Genomic DNA, 20,009 nt, shown 5'->3' with positions numbered 1-20,009 from the left:
GATATATTCTTCCCCCATTCCCCCATCCTCACCTCTCAGAGGAAGTAGGACACTTTTAGCAGCATGCATAAAAGTGTACTGTGTTGTGAAGCCTCCCATGCTCTCCATTATTCTCCTCAGTTTATCAGGCAGAATGGCTTATCTGAGGAGACGAGTGGCAATGACATCTGAGATACAGTAACATCAAGAGAACCCCCACCAATTATTTTGCCTATTACCTTCTTCTTTTCCTTCCCTCTAGAAGGAAGGATAGGACACTGGGGCAACAGCATTAAGTCTGAAGAGAGAAATTATACTGGCGTTGGTTAAGAGATCATGTTTCTTTACCTAGTCTTTCCTGAGTATAAGGAAAAAACAAACAAACATGGGACTAGGGAGAAGCAATTAATCCTTCCTACAGTGTCAAATTACTTTTGTCTTATGTCTAAAATACACAATATGCAAAGCTGACTTTTATTATTAACTACTGACCGATTTATAAATGTTATTAGAACAGAACAGTGTCATGAATAATCCCCAAAGCAGATTTGCTCCTCCTATGCTGATTTGACGCTTGTAAGTAAATACATACTGGGGACATATTACTTGGCATGGAGAAACCACCCTGGGGCTAGAAAGCTGAACAGTACACAAGTTAATGTTTATTGTATTAGTCCTTCAAGGACCTTGCTTCAGAGTCCTGTAGAAAGATTGAAAGGAACTCGGGGAATAAGGGGGGGGGTAAGATTATCCAAGAAGGAGGTAACTAGACAGTAATGATTTTGGAGGGGTGAGCAAAAGGTTGCAGTAAAAAAAATGTACCTTTTTTTCTGCAAACTGTCTTTGGTTAAGAGCTACAGAATAACTGAGTTTATTAGGGGCAGAGCAAAAACAAAAGGGGGAGCAGAGGATTTGTTGGACTTAAGTGGATGGGTTTTCAACTTAATATAAAACGAACTTTTCAACAAATAGAGCTGCTCATTCAGAAAAGGTGGCCTTGTGTGACTTGGGGTTCCCCATTACTGGCTGTGTTTAAGACTAAGTGCAATTATCCTGTTATAAATGTAGTAAACAGTATTCATGTACCCTTCATTCTGCAAATGTTTACTCTGTACAAGGTGCATGCAAGAACATGAAGAATCAAACCTAGATTTGCTCTCTGCCAGTAGTCAATGCAGTGGTTCTTACACTTTAATGTGTATACACATTCCCTTGGGGATTTGTTAAAATGCAGAATCTGATTCTGTAGGATGGGGCCTCAGACTCAGCATTTCTAACAAGCTCCCAGGTGATGCCCATGCTGCTGGTCACTATAACACATGCTGAGTGACAAGGGTTTCTAGTAGGTAATGAGACATGCATATAATCATAATGCAAAGTAAGAATTAGTAAATACCACATAAGTCCCATTAATTATCAGTAGAAACCTGAATCTGCTCCAACAAGACTGTCGTTGCCCTTTTCTACCTAAGTATTCCTTCTGATGGTTCCGTTGCTCTCTTTCTTGAATTTCATTTCTTCTGGGGTTGCTCACTGCAAGTGCTGTTTCTTAGCCTAGAATAGCTTTCTCCTTCTCCTTATACTAATTTTAACAATTTGTCAAGATTTATCTCCTGGGACTTCCCTGGTGGCGCAGTGGTTAAAAATCTGCCTGCCAATTCAGGGGACATGGGTTCGATCCCTGGTCTGGGAAGATCCCACATGCCGCGGAGCAACTAAGCCCGTGCACCACAACTACTAAGCCTGCGCTCTACAGCCGAAGAGCCACAGCTACTGAAGCCCGTGCGCCTAGAGCCCTTGCTCCGCAACAAGAGAAGCCACCACAATGAGAAGCCTGAGCACCACAACAAAGAGTAGCCCCCGCTCGCCGCAACTAGAGAAAGCTCGTGCGCAGCAACGATAGACCCAATGCAGTCAAAAATAAACAAAATTTTTTTTTAAAAAAAAGATTTATCTCCTAATTATTCCCTGTTCCCTGGGGACCCAGTAAGGCTATCTGCTCCCCATAGCACTTAGTTTTAACCTCGAGCAATTACCACTACTACTTCCTTAGCTTTCAGGTGCAAGTCCGTTTTCTTATTCCTATAGGAACTCACCTCTCCGGGATGCCTGTCGAAAAGACGCTACAAAATGAAAACGTCTGGCGAACCTGAGGCCAGGTGAGGGAGCGGGGAAAAAAGCAATGCCGCTCCACCGGGTGCGCACCAGAGCCCGTGAGGGGACCCCGTGTCCTTCGGTGACCGTCCCCACCCGATGGCAATCCCTGAGGCTCAAGCAACCAAAGATCTCGGCGCAGTCTCGCCAGCGAAGCAGTCCTGGCCCCGCACGCGGTGGATTGCGGAACCGGCGCCCCCGTCTGGCGCTGAAGGCTGCGCGCGGCTGCCCACCATCGAGGCGACGGTGGCTAGAGAGGCCGGCGGGCCCCGAGCGCTGCAGCGGCGCGGCCGCAGGGAACGCGCGCGGGGCGACCCCGCGTCTCTGGCCTTGTAGCCATTTTAGGAGGAAACCCGGGTCGCTAGCCCGGGGCGTGGCTTCAATTTCAATAACTTTATTGGTGGCCTTAGCCGCAGAACATCCATCGCACCATTGGTCCCGGGAGGAGGCAGAGCATCGCGGGAGGTGATTGGGGTGGGAGCGCCCCTGGGCAGTGAGCGCGGAGGGTGCGGGGGAGTTTCCGAAAGCGGGTTTCTTGAGCAGCGGGCAACTAGGGGGATTGGGGGTTCCGGGGGTTCCTGGCGGCCAGGGAGAGAGGGCGGGCTCCCCTGCGCGCGGCTTTCCTGGGGCGGGGATTCCCTTGCCCGGGTCCCCAGACGCAGGGGCGGGGCCAGGGGCTCCCCAGACGCGACCGCCGGGGTGTCCCTAGCCCCGTGTTGTTCCGCACGCAGGTGGCCCCCGACTCGAGCTGCACCGCCATGGGAAACACCACTAGCGACCGGGTGGCCGGGGAGCGCCACGGCGCCAAGGCTGCGCGCGCCGAGGGCGCCGGCGGCCATGCCCCGGGCAAGGAACATAAGATCATGGTGGGGAGCACCGATGACCCCAGCGTCTTCAGCCTGCCGGATTCCAAGGTGAGTGTCCCCACGCCCCCAGTTGGTGGCGATGCTGCAGTAGTCTGGGTGTCAGGGCTCCTCCTCCCTATTTTGATTTTTTCTTATCACACTGACCTGGGTTACGGTTTTTAGAATTAAAGGCTTTTTTCGGGGACGGAGATATTGAGTGGTGATTCCTTTCGCGGTGCTGTCTCAAAGTAGGATAGAGGCGGAGTTCTTGTTACTCGACTACTCTTTTGGCCACATTTTTAGGATGAGGCCAACAAACCTCCGCCCGGTCGCCCTTGGTTCTCCTAACAGGCACCCTCTTCTAGAGTACTGATGAATTGTAGGTTGTGAGCCCTGGTGAAAAACTTAAGAGGGTAGGTTACCCGAGTTGCTGACCATAGGCGGCATTTCCTCACATTTGCCTTGAGGTAGGTAAATGAATTTCTTTTTCCTGATAACTGTTGTGTATCAGTATCATTTTTGCCCTTCTGAGAGCTCATCACTTCAGATCCTCTTCCCCTTTGGCATGGCTGTGAGCAGCAACCACTTGCTTATATGAATACTTTCTTCTAGTCTTGGGGATCAATAAAGGACATTATTTGGTTGACTGCTTAGTTTTCATCTCATACTTTACAGTAGTCTTGGCTGAGCTGCTTCTTTCACGTCCAGCTGCTTCTCAAGTGGGAGAGCAAATAATTCCAGGATTTCTCTAATTTCCGGTAGTACTTCATAATGTTACCGCGGCTGAAAATGGACAATCCACAGTTGCCCTGAAGACCTTGCTCTCAATCAAGGACTTTCAGGAAAGTGGCAACTTGTATTCACCCTACAGAAAGGATAGATGGAGCTGACAGCAATGTAATTACTATTCGAATGTTTCTAATCACTTTCAGAGTTGTAGGCATTAAATACATTAATTCCTCCTGGTAGTCTGACTAGAATGAAGTAGAAAAATGGAGGGGTTGGGGAGATTGGGGTAGGTTTGATGTTATCACTCATCCTGTCCCACCCATCTGGGGTTTTATTTTATTTACTCTTGTAAATAGAGAATAATTTGCCGGGTTGATAACACATGAAATGTGGATTCTACTGTTTATTTTCTTGGATCACAATTGAGAACATAATCACAAAGAGAAGTGAGGGTGATTTCTTGGGGTTTCTTCTTCGTTCCTTTCTTCCTTCTCCCACTTCAGGACTTCTTCCTCAACATTTGGGCCCTCTCCTCAGCCATCTGAATTTACTTCTTCAGAGCTTTCTCAAGGTGATTGTATTTTTACCAGTTTCCTACATTGGTGACTCAGGATTTAAGTACAGTGTATTTGTCAAACTGTGACTGCAGTAATCGGCGTCCTGAATAAAAGCCAGGTTGCTCTGTCTGAAATGGAGCCTATTTTGGATCATTCTTTCCCTTACCTCAATCTTGACATTTGTGAAATAAGAAAATTGGTTCAAATAATTCCCAAGATCACTTCCAAATCTAAGATTTTATAGTTCTCAATCTACTCTATTTCTTCCCTCAATGTTTCACTTAAACATTTTTCAGTTATAATTCTAATTGTTTTGCCTCTTTTCCTGATGATTTTGCTGACTATTTAACTTGGAGTAAACAATCTTTTTGCTAGTCAGCTGCACTCATGCCTACCACAGAAATGTCATGTCATACGTGGAAGGGCTTTCTTCCAAAGCTAGGCATATTAATAGTTTGTAGCTTTCAAATTCTAAACTGAAACTATTAAATCATAAAAGTAAGTAATAGAAACAGTGGCAGGCGGGCCTACATTGCTTCAAATGCCAGCCTTCTTCGGTTTACTAGTTCAATGGTTTTCAGTCCTATTTGCACATTAGACTCACCTGAGATTTGTTTGAACACTGCATAGAAAATTTGAAACATTTTCCATGTTTCAAAGTCAGGAGAACAGTGTAATGAACTCCTGTATTAACTGTCATCCAGTTTAAACAATGATCAAATCATGAATGAATTTATGTCACCTATACCCCAATCCACTCTTCCTCCACCAATTATTTTGAAGCAAATCCCAGACCATCATATCAAATATTACTTTATTTGTAAATATTTTAGGATGTATCTCTAAAGATGAGGTTTCTTTCTTTATTTTTAATATAATTTCAGTATTACTGTCTGGGAAGCTTTTTAAAAGTAGATTCCCGGACCTTATATCTGAATCAGAATCTGAGGCATATGTAATTGTTAGGCATATGTAAACATTTCTGTAATTCTAATGCAGCCTGTCAAATAAGAGTTCATTGCTTTGAGAAAATGGAGATCAAACTTTCCTCTTAAGCCACTTCCTTATATAATGTGAAAGTTCCTTCAATTCTCTTTCTCTGCTTGCTTTGGATTATGCTGCTACTGGTATCTCATAGCGTAGTTTTGAGGAATATTGAGAGAGAGTATGGAAGGTAGTCTGCCTCAGCCATTTTGAAAGTAAAGCCCAAATGAATAAACTAGTCCTTTTTTTTTTTTTTTAACCCACATTATTTTATTTGGTAATATTTTGGCTTGGTACCATATAGTCTTATTTACCAAAGTTATTTAAACCAATCTGAAGTGGGGGTGAGCAAACTTTTTCTATAAAGGGCCAGGTAGGTAATATTCTAGACTTTGCGGACCATACAGTCTCTGTCACAACTACTCATTTCTGCCATTGTAGCATGAAAGCAGCTATAGAAAATGAGTAAGTGAATGAGTGTGGCTATTTTCTGATAAAACCTTATTTGTAAAAGCATCTGGCTCACTGGCCATAGTTTGCCAATTCCTGTTCTGAAGGATGGTAATGAAAAGAAACTAAGTAAGGAGTCAGTTGTTTTTCCGGAATCCTACATACTTCATTTGATATTGGAACCACTTTTTTAAAGGAAACTGTGTTTTTGATCTGATGCTTCTTGGGGCTCCAGAATTTTCATCCCTACTCCTGAAATAACTAGTACAAACCTGGCATAGGTGAGCAAGTAAGATTTCATAACCATTTCTCAAAATTTATGAAACCAATGATCTGATTTATATATATATATATATATTTTTTTTTATTTTTTATTTTTTTTGCGGTACGCGGGCCTCTCACTGCTGTGGCCTCTCCCACTGCAGAGCAGAGGCTCCGGTCGCTCAGGCTCAGCTGCTCCGCGGCATGTGAAATCCTCCCAGACCGGGGCACAAACCTGCGTCCCCTGCATCGGCAGGCGGACTCTCAACCACTGCGCCACCAGGGAAGCCCTGATTTTTATATTTTTAATGTCCTTTTGTAACCTATTAACTAAACTAGAGATTGTGAATTACTTATGAATTTTAGCATCTCTAATTTCTATTACAACTGATAAATTGGGAGCTGCTCATATTTGCATGTGGTTAACTTAATTATTTTTTGTAGAACCATACTTTATTTTCATATTTTTTCTCTTAAGAGACACTCAGAAGCATATCATAATTGTCTGCCTATGAGTTAATCTGGTAAGAGGAAGTAAGGTTTTTTGTTTGTTTGTTTCTTAAGGGAAATCCTAAGGCTCTGAAAGAATGAGTGGTACATGCAGACTCAGAAGTTAGGCTGTGATTTGGGTAGCCTTTGAGCATAAGCCATTTGACCATTTTGGTCCTAGATGAGTTCTTTTTCTATAGTTTGTTCAAAATCTGATTTAGTTGCTAATTTCAAGGCTTATTAATCCTTAGCAGAAACGTAGCACCCCTCTCTGCCCTAGGGAGGAGAGTGACCTTTTCAGAATTCCTGGGTCACAATTTAGGGATGACCTAATCCTTCTTACAGCTCCCTGGGGACAAAGAGTTTGTATCATGGCAGCAGGATTTGGAGGACTCCGTAAAGCCCACACAGCAGGCCCGGCCCACTGTTATCCGCTGGTCTGAAGGAGGCAAGGAGGTCTTCATCTCTGGGTCCTTCAACAATTGGAGCACCAAGATTCCACTGATTAAGAGGTGAAGACAAGTGTCTTGGTTGAGTCTACAGGGTCCAGGAGTAGAGACTTGATTTCCTTTCTTAGGAGAGAGACCTGGCTGGACTACTCCTCTCCACCTGCTAGGGACTCTCTCTAGAATATTTTCTGTGACCAATAAGTATATCTGTGACATTTTTTTCTAACCTCATAGTGAGTCAGAGATGTTTTACCACTTAGAATGTCATTTTCTTTAAGACTGTGTTAACACAAGTCCTTTCTATGCTTGTGGGAAGTCTTCCATAACTGCCTGAGTCCAGTTGCTCTGACTTCTGCACTAAAACAAAACACACTGTAAAGTTCTAGGTAGTAATGTTGTTTGTTGCTTTCAGAGCAACAGTGAATTATGTAACTGGTTATGGCCCTTTGTATATAGGTAATTTTCTAGAATCTGCCACCAAAATATGGGAAGGGTACCTTGAGGCACTTCTTATCCTGAACCTACTTGCTATCTTATTTACATTCATGAGGGATCCGTTTTGCTGAAGCAAAATAGTTGTACTAAGGTGGAACATTCGGGAGGATTAACATCTTTATTGTTCTTTTCCAGATATTAGTTAAGAACTAAAGTTATTGGGAGGGGCTAGCAAATACATGCTCAAGGTGATATAAAAAAGGAGAATGGGTTTATAAATTATTTTTTACTACAGGGGTTGCAATCACTTAAGAATGCGGGAGATCATTGGTATGATATTGTGACAGCCTCGTGGTTTTTACATTTATATTCTGTCTTCTAATAGAAATTTGGCCTATTTAACTTTCTGTTTTCTTCTATAGCCATAATGACTTTGTTGCCATCCTGGACCTCCCTGAGGGAGAGCACCAGTACAAGTTCTTTGTGGATGGACAATGGGTTCATGATCCATCAGAGGTAAGGCCTTGATCTCCGAGGGTAACCACTGACTTAACAGTCTCCTTTAAACTATCATTCCCCTTGGTGTCAAACATCATTGCAGTCAGGACTGATAGGCTCCTATACTGTTGGATTTCTTTCTTGATAAAAGATGGTGGTGCCAAGTATGATCCCTTTTAAAAAGAGGAGAGTTGAATAGAAGAGATGTATTTGAAATGGGGTTTCATGAATTTTTTTTCCATTCATTGTTTCAGCCTGTGGTTACCAGTCAGCTTGGCACAATTAACAATTTGATCCATGTCAAGAAATCTGATTTTGAGGTGTTTGATGCTTTAAAGCTAGATTCAATGGAAAGCTCAGAGACATCTTGTCGAGGTAATTTTGTAGTATTTGCTCTTTCTTGATCTGTTTTTCTTATAATGCGTGTTTCTTCCCAAGAGTGGTTTTTGTTTGTTTTTTCATTTTCTCCTTAGGAATCTTATGAACTGTATGTATATGTTTCTCCTATAAACATTAGGTACCCGTCTTCAAGAAGAAAATCTGTCTAGTGTATTTGATTTCAAACTTTTTAACCAGTAGGTTTACACTGTAACCCAGTACACACTCACACACACACACACACACACACACACAACAGTAACACAAGTCTTAACAGTATAATATTTGCCTTTATTACATGTAAAGTACTCTATTTTCTATTTTATCCTTCTTTTTATAGGCTATGGTCTATAGTTTAAAAAGCTATTTCTAGTAATATTTCAAGTTTTTCATTGACCTTTGAGAGTATCAACTAGCAGGGGCTAGCTGTGTCTCATATGCCTTGTTTAGCTGCCTCAGCTTAATCCTGCCAGTTTGCTAGCTCAGTTGGCAGTTCTATAATTTTATAGGGCCTACATATATGGCAGTTTTTTTGGGGAAAAGGGTTATAAAAACCTCACATTTCCGGTTTTTTTTTAAATTTCTTAAAATAATTAATTTTGGCTGTGCTGTGTCCTAGTTGCGGCACACAGGCTCTTTGTTGCGGCATGCGGGATCTTTTAGTTACAGCAGGTGGACTTCTTAGTTGCGGCATGCATGCAGGATCTAGTTCCCAACCAGGGATCAAACCCGGGCCCCCTGCAGTGGGAGCATGGAGTCTTACCCATTGGACCACCAGGGAAGTTCCCAAACCTCACATTTCTTTTGTGTATATGTTAACTGAAGTTTTGTAAGTTTTGGGTTAAAAAAAAAATCCCTTCGTAGAGGAAAAGACTTGTATCCTTTTGTTTCTCCCAGTGCTTTTTCCAAGGCCTTCATCTCTCCTTACATTAGCTATAAAACCAGAAAAGGGATTTGCTATCCATACTCACAGTTACCAATTTTGTTGTTTTACAGTAAAGGCTATGACTGTCTAAAGAACTGTGTTTCCAGTAAGCACACTTCTCCCTTGTGAGTTCAAAGCCTGCCTCTACTACTAACTAGCTTTGCATCACGGACAACTCCTTCAGCCTTTTTGGTTCTTGGTTGCTTATCAGTAAAATCAGAGGCTTAGACTCTCAGCGATTCACAGCTGAGGAGACACAATACCTGAAGTGAGACATATTAGAATCTCAGGACACAAGAGTGGCTTATGCAGTTTCTAAAAGAATAAGCAATAGTATAATAATTGTTTAGGAAAATTACAAAAATATTGTTTGCATTATATAAGCTCAGAAAGTAAGGCTGGACGTTGTTCTTAACTGGTGGCGCAGAGATTTAAAAGAGTTTAAAAATACTGAATTGAATGATGAGGCCACTAGTTACTCTAAATTTTTGCATTATATGATTCTAGCAAATCAACCAATGAATAATAGACATATAATCATAATTATAGAGAAAGAGGACTAGCATACTTTTGATATTTCTCTCTTCCCACTTTCACCCAATTTCCTGATCCACTGAGGTAGGGTTTAGAATACATTTTATTAGGACTCTTCAGATAATGGGTTTTAATCTGCACTCAGTGACCATCTTTGCTGTGTATGTGACTTCGGGTAGATGACTTAACCATTTTTTTTTCTGATGGAAAGGGAAAAAAAAAAAACTGTTCTATGTACTTGCAAAGAGTGTTTTTGTGGATCTATGATAAAATACCTGAGAGTACTTTGAAAAGTTTCAAGTTCTATACATTTTTAAGATATTGTTTAATATAACAGTATTTTTGCTACTCTTTTCTTTTGTCCCACGGTATATTTAATTGAAATCTGAGTTCTTATGCTGAACTGGTTGTTAAAATCCTTTTTACCAGAAACTGTAAAAAACATTAAAAATTTTTAAGCAAAAAATTATAGTTCTCTTCATTTTTGTGTATTTCTATTCTGTCTGCATACACTTTTTCCATTTTTTTAAGATATAATTTCACATGCCATAAAATTCACTCTGTTAAGGTGTGCAATCCAATAAGTTTTAGTATATTCACAGAGTTGTGCAACCATCATCACTATATAATTCCAGAGTTTTGTTTTTTTTGGCTGCGCTGGGTCTTCACTGCTGCACGCAGGCTTTCTCTAGTTGCAGTGAGCGGGGGCTACTCTTCGTTGCAGTGTGTGGGCTTCTCATTGCAGTGGCTTCTCTAGTTGCAGAGCACGGGCTCTAGGCACATGGGCCCAGTAGTTGTGGCTTGTGGGCTCTAGAGCGCAGGCTCAGTAGTTGTGGCACATGGGCTTAGTTGCTCCGCAGCATGTGGCATCTTCCCGGACCAGGGATCAAACCCGTGTCCCCTGCATTGGCAGGCGGATTCTTAACCACTGGACCACCAGGGAAGTCCAAATTCCAGAGTATTTTAATCACCCCCAAAAGAAACCCCATCCCCATGAGCAGTCACTTCCCATTGCCTCCTTCCCTCCGCCTCTGGCAACCACAAATCTACTTTGTGTCTCTATGGATTTGCCTAGTTTGGACATTTCACATAAATGGGATCATACACTACGTGGTCTTTTGTGTCTGGCTTCTTTCACTTAGCATAATGTTTTCAGGGTTCATCCATGTTGTAATATATATAATTACTTCATTCCTTTTTATGGCTGAATAAAATTCCATTGTATGCGTATACCATTTTATTTATCCATTCATTAGCTGACGGACATTTGGATTGTTTCCACTTTTTGTCTGTTACAAATAATGGTGTTATGAACATTTGTGTTCAAGTTTTTGTGTGGGCATATGTTTTCATTTCTCTTGGGCATGTACCCAGGAGTATAATTGCTGGGTCATATGGTAACTTTGTGCTTAACTTTTGGAGGAACTGCCAAACCATTCTCCAAAGTGGTGCACCATTTTACATTCCAACCAGCAATGGGAATAATACAAAGGTTCCAACTTCTCCACATCATCGCCAATAATTATTATTGTCTGTCTTTTTTTATTCTAGCCATCTTAATGAGTGTGAAGTGGTATCTCATTGTGGTTTTGATGTGCATTCCCCTGATGACTACTACATTGTTATTAATTTTTCCTTTTTGTTGCAGTCATCGTAGTATCAGTAGTCTTAAAGTTTATAACCTTGCTGCTTGACTGGAAAAAAGAACAAATCTAATATTTTCATATTGTTTGATAGTTTATAAGGCATTGTCACATCTGTTGTCTCATTTGATTCCTATAAAAGCACTGTGAAATAGGGCAGAGATTGTTATTTTCATTTTATGAATGAGGAAACTGACTATAGAAGAGGGATTTGTCCCAAGTCATACAATTGATAAATGGAGTAGCTCTTCCCTGAACCTACATCTTTTACCCCTCATCTCCTCCCCTATCCTTCATGTCATGTTACCATGTTGAGGAACTTCATAGTTTATGTTCAGGATGACGCAGACTTTTTCTTTGTTTGCCTTACAGTTGTAGACCCAACAAGTCACAAGTTTATGATTCTTGACTTCTACCATATTTAATATTAGCTGCCATGTACTGACAGTTTTTTCATGCATCTTTAATAGCTCTCCAACTTTCCCTTATATTTGAATAAATATCTTCCAGACCTTTCCAGCTCACCCCCAGGGCCTTATGGTCAAGAAATGTATGTGTTTCGATCAGAGGAGAGATTCAAATCCCCACCCATCCTGCCTCCTCACCTTCTCCAAGTTATTCTTAACAAGGACACTAATATATCTGTGAGTATCCTAAGAGTATTGCTGGGGCATCTGGGGGTTACTAGACCATTTGAGCTACAGTGTAGTAATCGTAGAGGTTGGGATTATTACAAAGGTGTGTTGAGTATAAATCATATACGTATCAGTAGCTTTACAAGTTCCTTTTTCCAGGGCTGGGTTGCGACTTTTCCAAATACTGTTACCAAAATTCATAGTTGTCTTCTGGTCCTAATATATCAGGCTCAGAGCTATGGATTGCTAGAACCAGTTTCTAAGACTTCTATTCCAACATAAGATAAGGAGTATTTATCATTTGGGGATATCCAAAAGAAGTATATTTTGCATATAATTTACATTTCTAGTCAATTCACTTGATTCCCACTAAGATTATTTTTGCCTCTTACACAAATCTTCTATATGTGTTGTGGGCAAGGTCTGTTAAAGAGGATGAATAGGTAGTGAGGCTAAGGGTTTCTGCCCTGGACTCAGAATTTTCCTAATTTTCTGTAATGAGAATGTATTATTTATATATACTAGGATGAGTGCATTATTTAAAGGAAATAATACATTCTAGTTTTGAGTTTCTCAACAGTCCCAAAGATCTCTGAGGAAGAATAAACTGGTTTAGGATTGTGCATTTAACCCCATTTAGTGGTGTTTTTTTGGGTTTGTTTTTTTTTTACCCCTCTTAGTGTGATCCAGCCTTGCTCCCCGAGCCCAATCATGTTATGCTGAACCATCTCTATGCATTGTCCATTAAGGTAAGTGGTGGGCCTGGTTCTTCACATAGTTCCCCAAAATGGGAGGGGAAGAGTTGAACACGTGTTCCCTAGTGGCTACTTGCTCTGCTGCTTCACTGAAGCTGAAGCTGGCAGTAATGGTCAGATTATAGGAGAAGAAGTTTCTTTCTTTAACTAGTGGGTTTGTTTGTTTTAAATTTTAGTCTCGATATCTGAGTTCTGGCTAGCTGAATTGCGCTGTGATTGAATGGACTTTTTTGCTTCCTGGTTTCTTTCTGGGTAGCTATAACCTTTGCACCACCTACTTAATTAAGTTTGAGTTCATAGTACTAGGATTTCATTTACAGAAAAAGCAAGTTTACCTTCCAGTTCAAAGAATGCTTGAATGTGATATTAAGGCTTCCACTTTTTTAGAGGTGGACATGAGCTGCTTTCAGCTGCCTGAGTCATATACACCCAAGTGCTTGCATCTTTCCTATCCACTACTTAAAGGAGAAATGTGACCAGACTTGCCCTGTTCCCCCCGCATCCCCGTCCCAGCTCTTAGAATGCTTCTTGGTTTCTCTGCTGCTTTAGATTCTGGATTGAAAATATCTGTTCAGTCTTGTCATGTCTTTGTGGTCTGGCTATTGGAATAATATTTTATATAGTTCTGTAGTTACCAAACTAAGCTGAACATCATCAGAATCACTTGGGGGAAGTTAGGGAAAATATAGATTCAGAGGCTCCATCCCCAGGGATTCTGAATAAGTGCATCTAGGATGGGCCTCAGTAATTTTTTTAAGCTGCTTATATTTCTTAGATGTGCAGCCAGATTAGGGAAATCACTGATACAGCTGTCTTTAACAGATTACCTGGTACTTACTAAATGTATATTATTGAATTTAATTTTTATAATAACCTTGTGGGATAAGTATTATTTTTTAACCCTGTTTTATAGATAAAGAAACTAAGGCTCATAGAAGATCATATTGCCAATAAGTACAAGAGAGAGGACTGAGGTCCAGTCCTCCCATCTTTATTCCATGTCCTTTCCTAGAGACCATTGTGCTGGTTCTTCCAAGTAGATCTTTCTTTCTCTCACCCACTTCTCATTTCCACCAAACTCTTTCTGGAGTTGAATTTTTTACCTGCCTTGCTTCTGTCATTTTTAGGCTGTGATCTGCATACTGTGGTCACAGAATGTCAATCTGAGAAGTCTTCATTGTAGATGATACAATATAGAGGAAAAAAGGAAGAGGCACTGGTTTCTTAATTGGATTTGCTTGGGTTCTTTGTGATCTAACTGAATTTTGCCTCCTGTATCTGCTCTTTGGCTATCAGGTGATGTCCACAGGTCTGCCATCTCTTTCTATGGTACACCCAGGGTCTGTAACACTGCTTGGGAAATGGTACCTCTTACTCTTCACACTGGTTCTGACCCAGGTCAAGGTCTTGATTGTTGTGGTTCAGCTTGGCCTTGGCCTATCCCTGGTTTTCTCAGATTGTTTAAGCTGTTTGGAACTGATCCATTGGATTGAATGTCTTTCCAAGGAGGATTTTAGGGTCCACTTTGTTCAAGGATAGAAGATGATTCCTGAGTCCCCTCTTGATCAGAGATGACTTTTTTTTTTTTTTTTTTTTACTTTCATTTGCATTTATTTTTTGCAGCATTTATTCCCGGGCCATAAGTTTTTGTTTCTTCAATTTCTTCTGGGATATCTTTTTCTTCTGGGCAACCTCCTCTTCTGGTTTAGGAACAATCTGTTCTTTTTCAGTAAGGATCAAGAGATGACTTTTTTTAAAGTTCATCCCTGGTATTAAATGGGGCTTGGAAATGGTTTTTCAAAAGGATCACTGCCCTTTTTTCTCATTGCTTTTAAGACTTCCTTCTAGAGATAGATATCAGGATATTTCTTTTTTTCCATCATAGTTGTTTTTTTTGTTTTTGTTTTTTGTTTTTTTTTTTTGCGGTACACGGGCCTCTCACTGTTGTGGCCTCTCCCATTGTGGAGCACAGGCTCTGGATGCGCAGGCTCAGCAGCCATGGCTCACGGGCCCAGCGGCTCCACGGCATGTGGGATCTTCCTGGACCAGGGCACGAACCTGTGTCCCCTGCATTAGCAGGTGGACTCTCAACCACTGCGCCACCAGGGAAGCCCTTTTTTTCCATCATAGTTTTAAGCCCAATATTTGAATGTGAGGTGGGGAAGGAAGTGAGGTAGGAGACTAATATTTTTTCAGCACCTACTTTCTCTGTCAGATATTTTCATGTCATCATCAGAGCCATATTAATGGTAGGTGTTGTCCTTTGTAATGATGAGAAAAAACTTAGAGACATTAAGTAGATTACTCAAGGTCACAAATGGAGTAACAGTAGGAGTCAGGATCAAAACTTAAATTGATTTGAATCCAAAACCAACCTTTTTTTTAATAATATCAAACTAACTCTGTTAAAAGTGAGCAGTTGTGAAGGATTAATGGCTGGGAACAGCTGCCTACGTCCTGAACTAGTGAATTAATTACATATGTTTATTTCCCTTGCAGGACAGTGTGATGGTCCTTAGCGCAACCCATCGCTACAAGAAGAAATATGTCACTACTCTGCTGTACAAGCCCATCTGAAGGGATTCCTTCCTGCCTCCCAGGATTCAGGAGAAGCATCTCCCTTGCCTTTCTGGACTAGATCAGTCTTACCTGGGACTGGAAGGCTGATTTGCTTTGAGGCTAATATGTGTGTTTCAGAGCCTCTGAGTAGGATGCTCTGCTTTTGCATTTGATTGCAAATGAGAGCTTTAGGAGTTCATGGAATTTATTTTAAGAAAAAATCATACACACACACACACACACACACACACGCACACACACACACGAGACGAAAGTTAATGGAAGCCTCCTAGCTAGACGTATTCTCTCTACCTGTGGGAACTCACCAAGATCTGTTGGGGAGAGCTGCAGGAAGAACCATTACAGGAAGCTTTTTTCCTAAAGTGAATGAAGAGCAAACTCTCAGGATCCTTGTTGGGTGGAGATTCTATCACTGCTACCTTGGCTCTCCAAGGGATGGACTTGTGCCAGAGTGCTGCCCTACTTACAGCTGCCTCCTTGCAGAAGCAGCTTTTCTTGCATGGGTTCTCTGTATTCCCAGAGTATGTGCACAATCTGTTTTTTATATGATACCAGGTACCCCACAAGAACCCTTTTTCCTCTCATTTCACATTCTTGCTTTGTTAACCTCCTTCAGATCCTATATCTGACTCTTGCCTAACACAAAATTCAGTGGGTAAGTGACCCCTTTCAAAGGCTGTGTGAAGGCTTCCCTGGTGGCGCAGTGGTTGAGAGTCCGCCAGCCAATGCAGGGGACACGGGTTCGTGCCCCGGTCCGGGAAGATCCCACATGCCACGGAGCAGCTGGGCCCGTGAGCCATGGCCGCTTAGCCTGCGCGTCCAGAGCCTGTGCTCCACAACTGGAGAGGCCACAACAGTGAGAGGCCCGCATACCACACACAAACAAAGAAACAAAAGGCTGTGTGAGACCTGACCCACCTTACAGACTAGGGCAGCCAAAAAGTCTCCTTTTTAAGCTCAGCACAGGCCCATGACACTTTGTCACTACTTATTTTAACTTCTACTGAAGAAAATATGGCTCAGCCTTATATGAAAGGCAGAATGCAGGTCTACTTTTTTGATTTGGTTTGGTGCCACAGTTTAGGCTGTATTGGCACATTCCCATACTTTTTCCCACCTGGTTTGGCCCTGCTTCCATGTTTTCTTTCACAGAGCAGATAGCTTTGAAGGTGGGAGTGAAGCCAGAGAAAACTTTCATGTCTTTCATCCTTGGAATATTTTTATGTGCCTACATTTTTCTTTTATCAGAAAATGGCTTTTCGGGCTTCGCTGGTGGCACAGCTGTTGAGAGTCTGCCTGCCGATTCAGGGAACACGGGTTCGTGCCCCAGTCTGGGAAGATCCCACGTGCCGCGGAGCGGCTGGGCCCGTGAACCGTGGCCGCTGAGCCTGCGTGTCCGGAGCCTGTGCTCCGCAATGGGAGAGGCCACAACAGTGAGAGGCCCGCGTACCGCAAAAATAAAACAAAATAAAATAAAAATGCCTTTTCATTGGTCTTAAGAGACTGCATTTGGAGAACTTCAGGCTTATGATAAATTGCCCCCAATATTTTCTTCTCTAGTCTGGCCCCCTACAGTCTTAGATTAATAAGGCTGACTCTGTGTACGTCATTACAGTAAACATTGCTCTAGATACAGACCCATTCAGGCTCATTTTATGCACCTAAAAGTGTCCCTGAACTTAAGGATTCAAGAGGCAAGAAATTACCTTTGGTGTTCCCAGCCATGAAAAGTATCCCTTTCATGCACTAAATGCTAACAGAGTTATCTTGTTCTTCTGTATCTTCCAGAAAGTGTTTGTTGATGAAGTGGGGTCAGTGATTTCCATTTGTGGAGTAAAAAGTATCTATTCAATCCACTCTTGAGATTCAGAGATAAGATATTTTTCCCCAAGTTTCTGTGGCTCTTCCATTACAGATAAATGCAAGCCAAACATTCAGTACTGAAGGAGGCTAAACTTGTTGCTGGAGAGGCTCCTTGACTGCTAAGATGAGCCCAGCCCCACTGAAAGGGCACCCACAGGTAAATTAGCTACCTCCTGTCTTTCCCACGTAAAGCTGATGATACAGTTGTCTTCCAGTATGTAGAACTCTTAGATCCTGTGTGTGAGGCAGTAGGGTGTGGGATTGTTGTCTTGCTGGGAATGTAAATTGCTAAGTGCTTTGGTGGTTAATTGCTGAGAGTAAATACTGCTTTAGCCACTCAAGGCCACCATCCGCCTCAAAAGGCTTTTGTGGAGAACGTTTTATGGTTCCAATCACTTTTAGAATGGTGTGCCATTTTAAAAATCCAGGCCAAATTCTGTTACTACCAACTCTCAGGATCTACATTGTCTTCAGTTATACTAGAATTTTGTTTTTTCCATTACCCATTAAACAAGTGGGCCACTTAGGAGGATTTAAAATCTTGGCTGTCACCTAGAGGATTTTGTTGTACTCATATGTCTTGTCAGCAGTATTGAAATGTAATTGTCTCTGTGTTCCTGTATTAAAGTCTCTATTCTGCACAGATAATTAGAGTGTGGCAGGAAAAGAGATTCCTTCAGTTTCTCTCAGGCCAGAGGCTTCTGTGAAATGGGTCTGTCTCCAGTGACAGTAGGTTTTGGTGCTGGTGACCTTCAGATCCTTCTAATCTGGAAATGTGTAGGAAGTGTCACTTTTCCAAATTCTGAGGTAATCTTTCAGCCAGATGTGAAACTGGAGCCTACCAGCTGGTATGGAAAGGGATCAGTAAGAGGAATTGGATGATGACTCATTCAGCCCTGTCCCTCCTCTGTACTGCTGATTAACATACCACGGCCTTGAGAATTCCTATCATACTCTCAGTCTGTCCCCTAGAAACTGTTCTAGAAGGTTGCGAGGGAGGGAGGGAGGAAGGTACCCAAGAGTACAGTTCACTCATTCTTTTATATTGGTTAAAGGGATAGTTTATGTTCTGCAGAAGAATTTGACAGATTTTGAAAATGAATAAAGGAAAAAAATTTTTTTAGGGTTTTTTAAATTTGTTTTGCCTATAAGAGTTTCACAGTCAAAGAGTAAGAATGTAATTCTTAGGGAGGGCTGACTCTTGAACTGTATCATGGCCTAGGAGTTATGGGAAAAAGAAAGAGTAACTGAGCTGAGGAGTGGTACTAGGAAAGTTAAGGCTTAAGTAACTCGGAACTAAAAATATCCTTTTTTAAATTAAATCAAACATATACTGGTGTCTTTGGATCTCATTGTACAGAATTTACAGTATAAAAAATCTTTCTCTTGTTTCTATTTTCTACACTTTCTCCTATGTTGTGCTTTAACTTCATGTGTCAGGCAGACTTTACCAGGGTCTAAAGTCAAACATTACCTAAAACAAATATTAGTCATCTTGCTGGTAAGGAGAACTTCTGTGTTATGGTTATTAGCTTGTTTTAAGCTTAGAGTTGAATGAGATTTAATCACTGTAGGCAAAACCCCTGAAGGTCATACCTGGCCTCAACAGTGTTGGCTTTTTTTTAAAACAGTGCTTATATATGGTAAAGAAGCTCTGTAAAAGAAGAATCCAAGAGAGGTTTCTGACAGGATCCTACAAACCCAGGCCCACTCACTCCACCCCAATTATTTCTAGTCTCGTAGACCTAATGGATCTGAGATAAAATCTTTGAAAAGTGTTGGTACTCCACATATGCTGCTAAAATGAAGGTAAATTCAGAAAGAAGTGTTACCTCTAGACTGGTCTTATATTAATCTGGGTATAAATGAAGGAGACACATTAATGATATAGAATCCCCTGCTTTTAATTGGGGAAGTAGAGCTTTTAAATTTTTGACCTCAACTAAAAATGATATGCAATAGTCTATGTTTGTGTATGTTTGAAATACATTCTATTCTCAGAGATTTCTAAATCCTCACATTCTAGTGATTTGGGGCCTAGGCTTAAGAGCAGATGCACAGTTGGTTCCTGCATTATTGTGACTCATCCTTAAAGCCAGGTTGTTGCTGTCTTCTAGGAACTGCTGACTCTAGTTACCCATGGGATGGAGGACCTGGGAGGGATAGGAGTTAGGGTCTTTTAAAACTCTGGATCTAGGCATTTGTCTCTCCTTAAGCACCAGTCACAACTGGAGGTTGAAGGGCTGTGATTTCTGAAATGAACTGAAACTTCTGGAGTAAAAAGGCCAAATCTTTAAAAATTATAAGAAAACTGAAAGAATTCCAAGAATCTGTTACTTACGAAATCCAATTCTTCGCAGTGGAATCCCTCTAGGATTCAAATTTGGGCTTTGTCTTGATTTGCTTTACTCAGTTGTGCTTTTTTTTTTTTTTTTTTTTTTTGCGGTACATGGGCCTCTCACTGCTGTGGCCTCTCCCAATGCGGAGCACAGGCTCTGGACGCGCAGGCTCAGCGGCCATGGCTCACGGGTCCAGCCGCTCCATGGCACGTGGGATCTTCCCGGACCGGGGCACAAACCCGTGTCCCCTGCATCGGCAGGCACCACTGCGCCACCAGGGAAGCCCCTCAGTTGTGTTTTGAATGAATACGTTTTGTTAAAAATTAAATTTTGTTTTAGTTCCAACATTAGTTGGAGTCGAATTTTGTGTAGCACAGTGCTTTTGCAGTAAGATTGATATGAAAAACTAAATGCTATGTGGATTTTATAGTCAGGTTAAAATGGTCGAGGAGGTACCTACTATAAGTATTACATTATGTGTTCATCATCGTATTTCTTTTCTATTCCCATCTACAGAACACCTACCC

At 41.6% G+C, this 20,009-nt stretch overlaps 1 protein-coding gene across 3 annotated transcripts; it reads left to right on the top strand.

The window, feature by feature from the left end:
• The first annotated feature begins 1,950 nt into the window (after positions 1-1,950).
• PRKAB2 (protein kinase AMP-activated non-catalytic subunit beta 2) lies at positions 1,951-19,578 on the top strand. Of its 3 annotated transcripts, XM_060028426.1 has the most exons (8): positions 2,491-2,598; positions 2,865-3,047; positions 6,794-6,960; positions 7,755-7,848; positions 8,085-8,205; positions 11,821-11,954; positions 12,626-12,694; positions 15,200-19,578. In XM_060028426.1, the coding sequence occupies exons 2-8, from the start codon at positions 2,892-2,894 to the stop codon at positions 15,275-15,277; spliced, it is 819 nt and encodes a 272-aa protein (XP_059884409.1). In that variant the 5' UTR covers positions 2,491-2,598; positions 2,865-2,891; the 3' UTR covers positions 15,278-19,578. The 3 variants fall into 3 exon arrangements, with proteins under 3 accessions (XP_059884392.1, XP_059884402.1, XP_059884409.1); XM_060028409.1 differs by lacking the exon at positions 6,794-6,960 and having other exon boundaries at positions 1,951-2,598; XM_060028419.1 differs by lacking the exons at positions 6,794-6,960; positions 8,085-8,205 and having other exon boundaries at positions 1,951-2,598.
• The last annotated feature ends 431 nt before the right edge of the window (positions 19,579-20,009 follow it).

Source organism: Delphinus delphis, chromosome 1 (genome assembly GCF_949987515.2).
Source record: "Delphinus delphis chromosome 1, mDelDel1.2, whole genome shotgun sequence".
In the NCBI taxonomy this organism is placed as follows: domain Eukaryota; kingdom Metazoa; phylum Chordata; class Mammalia; order Artiodactyla; family Delphinidae; genus Delphinus; species Delphinus delphis.
Note: the sequence above shows the minus strand (reverse complement) of the source record. Positions and strands in the feature narration are given on the sequence as shown.

What these genes read in the sequence shown, in the direction of transcription:
- PRKAB2 (XM_060028409.1), top strand. Translation starts at nt 2,162, where the DNA reads ATGCCGCTCCACCGGGTGCGCACCAGAGCCCGTGAGGGGACCCCGTGT. An exon ending in TCAGCCTGCCGGATTCCAAG is followed by an intron (nt 3,048 to 7,754) that starts GTGAGTGTCCCC and finishes TTTCTTCTATAG; the next exon opens with CCATAATGACTTTGTTGCCA. An exon ending in GGGTTCATGATCCATCAGAG is followed by an intron (nt 7,849 to 8,084) that starts GTAAGGCCTTGA and finishes TCATTGTTTCAG; the next exon opens with CCTGTGGTTACCAGTCAGCT.